Source organism: Cotesia glomerata, linkage group LG5, assembly GCF_020080835.1.
Source record: "Cotesia glomerata isolate CgM1 linkage group LG5, MPM_Cglom_v2.3, whole genome shotgun sequence".
NCBI lineage: Eukaryota > Metazoa > Arthropoda > Insecta > Hymenoptera > Braconidae > Cotesia > Cotesia glomerata.
This window is the reverse complement of record NC_058162.1, coordinates 12,590,993-12,597,982: the sequence shown is the minus strand read 5'-3', so window position 1 is coordinate 12,597,982 and position 6,990 is coordinate 12,590,993. Positions and strand designations below refer to the sequence as shown.

Sequence of the window (6,990 nt, the reverse complement as noted above, 5' to 3'; positions counted from 1 at the left end):
TATCTCGAAACCAGGTGTTTTCCTCCGTAGGTTTTCATCGGGAATGGCACAGATAAACCCGTACATCAACCCGGAATCCTCTGATGACCATCCCGAAGTTATATCTCGAAACCAGGTGTTTTCCTCCGTAGGTTTTCATCGGGAATGGCACAGATAAACCCGTACATCAACCCGGAATCCTCTGATGACCATCCCGAAGTGATATCTCGAAACCAGGTGTTTTCCTCCGTAGGTTTTCATCGGGAATGGCACAGATAAACCCGTACATCAACCCGGAATCCTCTGATGACCATCTCGAAGTTATATCTCGAAACCAGGTGTTTTCCTCCGTAGGTTTTCATCGGGAATGGCACAGATAAGCCCGTACATCAACCCGGAATCCTCTGATGACCATCCCGAAGTTATATTTCGAAACCAGGTGTTTTCCTCCGTAGGTTTTCATCGGGAATGGCACAGATAAACCCGTACATCAACCCGGAATCCTCTGATGACCATCCCGAAGTTATATTTCGAAACCAGGTGTTTTCCTCCGTAGGTTTTTTACACGCTTTATATTAGCTTCACTTGTATGTCAGTTTGTCAGTATGTCAGTAACTCTCCGTGGGTAATCTGCGCGCCTGCGGCCTTCCTTGGTTCTGGTAGCCGTTTCTCAGGCTCGCTCTCCGAAATCGAACTCTGATTCCCCGTATTTATAATATATTTATAAATAATTATTTTTTATTAGCTTCACTTGTATGTCAGTATGTCAGTATGTCAGTATGTAACTCTCCGTGGGTAATTTGCGCGCCTGAATATTTTTGATAATCAACAAATAATAGTTTAAAAACTAAAAAATCACGCTTTTATAAATAAACCAAACTAAAAAGTAAAAATAAATAATAGTTTAAAAACTAAAAACACGCTTTTTATAGAAAACCAAACTAAAAATAGAAAATAAATTTTAATAAATTTAAATTAAGAATAGTGTTAAAAATTTCAATAAATATAAATTAATAATAGTGTAAATAAAAAATGTATTTTATTTTAAAAAGCGTGGGGTGCTTTTTAAGATATTATCAAAATGATAATCACTCTACTCATATCTGTCAATAAAATATTTATAACTATTGACACCATGCACCTCACGCTTTTTTTAAAATAAAATACATTTTTTTATTTACACTATTATTAATTTATATTTATTGAAATTTTTAACACTATTCTTAATTTAAATTTATTAAAATTTATTTTCTATTTTTTAGTTTGGTTTTCTATAAAAAGCGTGTTTTTAGTTTTTTTAAACTATTATTTATTTGATCGACACTGGAGCGGACTTGTGTGTGATTCCGCGCAAATGTTACCGCGGACCGTGTAAAAAAGCAACATACGAATTTTCTGCGGCCAACGGTACACCGATTTCTACATATGGTGTCGCGACATTTACCCTAAATCTTGGGCTAAGGCGAGACTTCACATGGAGGTTCTTAATCGCAGATGTTTCCAAGCCTATCATCGGCGCAGACCTCCTGTCGCATTATGGACTGCTGGTTGATCTCAAGAACGGCAGGCTGATAGATGCAACCACGAAAATTGGACTTAAGGGTGAGATAATTCAATGCGAGGACCCGGGCATCAGGGTCATCTCAGGCTCTTCCGAATACCATAAACTCCTGAAAGAATTTCCATCGATTACGCGACCGTGTGGTGCTCCAGGAGAAGTGAAACATCAAACTCAACACCACATCATAACGACACCAGGACCACCAGTGGCACTGAAACCAAGGTGATTGGCTCCCGACAAGCTGTTGGCATCGAAGAAGGAGTTCGAAGCTATGATGCGCCTGGGACTTGCACGACCGTTAAAGAGTCCTTGGGCTGCACCGCTGCACATGGTACCCAAGAAGGATGACGAGTGGCGTCCATGCGGAGACTACAGAGGCCTCAACAGCCGGACCAGACCAGATAAATATGCAGTGCGACATATCCACGACTTCTCATATTTGCTCCATGGTAAGAAAATATTTTCTCGAATTGATTTGGTTCGTGCTTTTAATCAGATTCCAGTAGCTCCAGAGGACATTCAAAAGACAGCCATCACGATGCTGTTTGGCTTATTTGAGTTTCCATTTATGACATTTGGACTCCGAAACACAGCTCAAACGTTCCAGCGTTTCATGGACGAGGTACTTCGTGGTTTGGACTTTTGTTACGCCTACATTGATGACATCCTTATCGCCTCATCATCACCGGAGGAGCACATGAAACATCTCAGGATACTCTGCGAGAGGTTGGAGAGGTATGGTGTGGTGATCAACCCCAACAAATGTGTCTTCGGCATGTCCGAGGTCGAATTCCTCGGATATATGGTTTCCAGAGAGAGCACACGTCCATTGCCTGGAAAAGTGGAGACTATTCGTTCGTTCCCTCAACCAACGACAGGTAAACAACTTCGTCAGTTTTTGGGTATGTTGAACTTCTACCGTAGGTTCATACCTAAAGCTGCAGACATCCAGGCACCACTGAACGAGCTACTTCGAGGAGACATTAAAGGCCGTGCACCAGTCAAGTGGACCCCTGCAGCAGTCACCGCATTCGAGATATGCAAAGAAAGCTTGGCGCAAGCCACACTGTTGGTCCACCCGAAGTCAGAAGCTCTACTAGCCATTTTCACGGATACCTCTGACGTAGGCATCGGAGCAGTACTACAACAATGGGTTGATGAGTCATGGCAGCCGCTTAATTTCTTTTCAAAGAAACTCAGCCCGGCAGAGCAGAAATACAGCGCATATGACAGAGAGCTGCTGGCAATATACTTAGCAGTGAAACATTTCCGACATATGGTCGAAGCATGTGAGTTTTCCATTTATACTGACCATAAACCTCTAACCTTTGCTTTTAAGTTAAGATCAGCGCAGTGTTCACCACGTCAACAACGTCACTTGGACTTCGTTGGCCAGTTTTCTACGGACATCCGTCATGTGTCAGGCCAAGAGAATGTCGTTGCTGATGCGCTGTCACGCATTGAGGAATTGGAATCTACAATCGACTACGAAGCGTTAGCAGAATCTCAAAGTCAGATCAGGAGCTTTTGGATCTGCGACACCAATCCTCAGCACTCCAGCTAAAACTAGTCCCAATTCCAGGGTCAGGCATCATGGTTATGTGTGATGTTTCGACTACGGTACCCCACCCGTTCATCATTAAACCGTTCAGATAAGCAGCATTCAACTCCGTTCACCAGCTGTCGCATCCTGGAGCTAACGCAACATGCAAACTTGCAGCACAGCGGTATGTCTGGCCATCTATGAGGGCAGATTGTGGGAGATGGGCTAGATGTTGTCTCGAGTATCAGCAATCCAAGGTCACTCGCCACGTCTTAGCTCCAGTTGGGTCGTTTGCCCCTCCATCATCCAGGTTTGAACATGTCCATTTAGATTTAATCATTATGCCGCATTGCGATGGCAATCGGTATTGCTTAACTATGATAGAAAGGTTCTCCCGTTGGCCAGAGGTAGTTCCACTCCCAGACCAGGAAACTATGACAGTGGCTCGAGCATTTTTCGATAACTGGATCGCGCGATTTGGTGTTCCACTGCGCGTTACCACGGACCAAGGTCGGCAGTTCGAGTCTAACTTATTCAGACAGCTGAATCAAATCGCCGGCACGACTCACATTCGGACAACGGCGTATCACCCTGCAGCAAACGGCATGATCGAGCGTTTTCACAGGCAACTAAAAGCAGCTATCCGCTGTCACCAAGACCGATGGACAGAGAAACTACCATCAGTTATGCTGGGCATTCGTTCAGCTTGGAAGGAAGATTTGGGCGCTACAACTGCAGAGATGTTGTACGGTCAACCTTTACGTATTCCAGGCGAGTTCCTAACGTCACGTGCACCACAGAATGACGATTCTGGTGCGGCGACCTTCATCAAAGAACTCAGAAAACGGTTCCAGCAACTACGTCCAGCAGCTATAAATCGACATGGCGAAAAGAAGATATTCGTGTTCGAGGACCTTACTACAGCCAGTCATGTGTTTGTGCGATACGACGGACCTAAACAGCCACTTAAACAACCATATACAGGACTCTATCCGGTTATCAGCAGAGCTGATAGATTTTTCACCATCAACATGGATGGTAGAAACACTACAGTCACAATTGATCGCCTGAAACCGGCATACACAATGTCAAGCGATATCGAAGAACCAGAACTGGATGAACCAGATGACAAGGTTGTCATCGCTCTTCAACGACGCGGCCGTCCAAGAGGGCCTGTAATTCCACCAGAGCTCCCGCCACAACCAGAGCTGCAGCAGCAGCCAGAACTAGTGGAGCCAGACGACGAGGTGATCATCGCGTGTCCACGACGTGGACGCCTAAGGAATCCCGCGGCTCCACCAGAGCATCAACATCATCCAGAAGTCCAACCAGCTCCAGAACTTCCAATTCCACCCGAATTTCCAGCACCGCCAGAACCGGATCCGGGCATTCCACCCAGGGTCGACAACCCACGGCAGAAAAGGACAGGAAGACCAGTAAGATTTCCCGACCGTTTCCAGGCTGGATACTCGTGACTTCATCATTGGCAGGGGGGTGATGTGAGGGTCATATCCTCCACCCACTCCTGGGTAATTTAATTATAATTATTTATAATTATTTATTATTATTGTTACTAAATTGTTTATAATTATTTAATTATTATTATTTATAATTATTAATATTATTTCATTAGTATTATTATATTATTTAACTAGTATCTTTTATGTTTATTAATATTATTTCATTATTATTATTATTATCATATAATTATTTCGTTCATTACTATTATTATTCATTAGTAATAGTTAATTAATAAAGTTATTATTTGAGTTGTAGATTTTCTACAACGCTATTAAGGTATTTTGTTAGAAAAGTTTCAGTTGTGTCGCATCACCATAAATTATATCGGATTTTAATTTACTTGGTGATGCCAAATAACTGATAGAGTCTCGTCTGCTACAAGAACATTTTGAGAAATTCAGTTCGACCGAGTGACCCCTAAGCTTCATACCGCATTTTTAGCAACCTCGTACGCGCGTGTAAATTTAAGTTCTTTAAATAAAGTATTGTAAAAATATATCCGTGCACTTCACTTAAATAATCAACGCCCTTACTTCCCAAATATGAATAATTAGAAAATATCAGGGAATTAAGTTAACGTCCAGTGGACGACTTTATGGAATTTAGGAAATTTTTGCTGTTCCCTGAATAAAAAAAAGTATTGAGACAACGAAAAAAGTATTGAAAAGTATTGGATTGATTAGAAAACCAATACTTTTCAATACTTTTTTATTTGTCTCAATACTTTTTTTTTATCAGGGGTTAGTTCGTAGTCCGTTAGGTTGACGAGAGTTTAGATAATTGAAGAATTTAGAGGATAGATGCGTAATGATCTATGATTAATTAAGAGGATAGATGCGTAATGGTCTATGATTAATTAAGAGTTTAGATGCGTAATGGTCTATGATTAAAAGAGTTAGATGCGTAATGGTCTAGGCAGTCTCGAAATTATTATTCGAACCTAAAACCGCATAATTGAATGTTGTTTTTCTTTCAAAAAATTTTCTTCCGCGTAATTAATTTTGACATCAGTTATATATCATAAGGACATCATAATTACGTCATATGAACGTCATAAATGTCATGCAAGTGTAACGTCCCCACCTGCATTCGCAGATGTCTTTGATAGCAAATATGCGCGCTAATTTAAACTCTAACAATTATACAATAATTTCATAAGTATTCATTTTTTACAAGGGTCATTCCATGTCAAATCGACCAATAGTTGGAATCGACCCCTTCCGATTTGGATGAAATTTAGTCACAAGTTTGCTTTCATCATAAAACAAAGTTGTGCCAAAGGAAAAAATTTAAAAAATTTTTTTCGAAAAGTTATGCAAGATTCAAAATTTCACCATTTTCAGGTTTTTCAAATTTACTTTTGTAATATCTCGAAAACTATTATAGTTACAGACATGGGCCGAAGTTCATTTTAAAGGGGATACTTAGGGATATAAAAAAAAAAATTTTTGGGTAAAATTTTGGAAAAATCAAAAAGTGGGAAAATTATGAAATTCAAAAAGTCGTGAAAATCAAAGCCCGCCATGAAATTTTTTGCTCATTTTTTTTTTACAGAGTACCTCTTACTAATCTTAAAATATCCTGAAATTTTCAAGAGGGTGTTTTTTTTTATTCGAAGATATAAATTTTTGAACTTCGGATGATGTTAAGTTGAATAATGATTTAATTTTGTTACTCTCAATAATAAAAAAATGGAAACATTATCTGTACTACCATCAAATTGGTCAACAGAAAAAATTGTAAATATTTTTGGCGCATTAACATACATGATAAAAAAGGTGAAAGAAAAAGTACAACAAGATGATATTTTATTCATTCCTGATGAAAACAAAGGCTTCTCTTTACTGAAAGCTGCTGAACATAGAGTCCAAAAGTTTTTTAGAAGTCAAAATGCCAGTCGAGCCAACCTTCGGCTAACGACTGATGACCAAATTCAGACACCCGAAGAACTTTGTAAATGGGCAAAAGAACATGAATGAATTGTCGTCTGTATATTATTCCAATATACTCCATGAATGCTATTTTGAAGTATAAACGAATAATTTTCAGAAAAATCAGCAACAACAAGTACTTGTTCAACTTTGAGATGTGTTTTTGTAAGATAAAAATATTCTAGTTAAAACCTAGTTTATCACATAGATATTTTTATTTTTTCGTCCTAGGCGGACGCATGGGGGTTTTCACGTCCAGACGATACTCAATCTGTAAATAATAAACGTACGCACCAGTATCTACTAGGCTGTATAGAACTTTATACAGTTCAGGACAATGTCATGCATGCATCACCAATCTCTATACAGCCGAGTAGCTTACGTTTCAACTGTCATTTTAATTAAAACGCGCACCTATGACTAACTTCAAGACTTTCATTTATTTTTACTTGGAG

General features: G+C 39.7%; 1 protein-coding gene across 1 annotated transcript; it reads left to right on the top strand.

Annotated features, from left to right (window-relative positions):
- The first annotated feature begins 3,283 nt into the window (after positions 1-3,283).
- LOC123265506 lies at positions 3,284-4,558 on the top strand. The gene has a single exon (XM_044729301.1). It carries the CDS (start codon positions 3,284-3,286, stop codon positions 4,556-4,558), a length of 1,275 nt encoding a protein of 424 aa, XP_044585236.1.
- The last annotated feature ends 2,432 nt before the right edge of the window (positions 4,559-6,990 follow it).

What these genes read in the sequence shown, in the direction of transcription:
- LOC123265506 (XM_044729301.1), top strand. Translation starts at nt 3,284, where the DNA reads ATGAGGGCAGATTGTGGGAGATGGGCTAGATGTTGTCTCGAGTATCAG.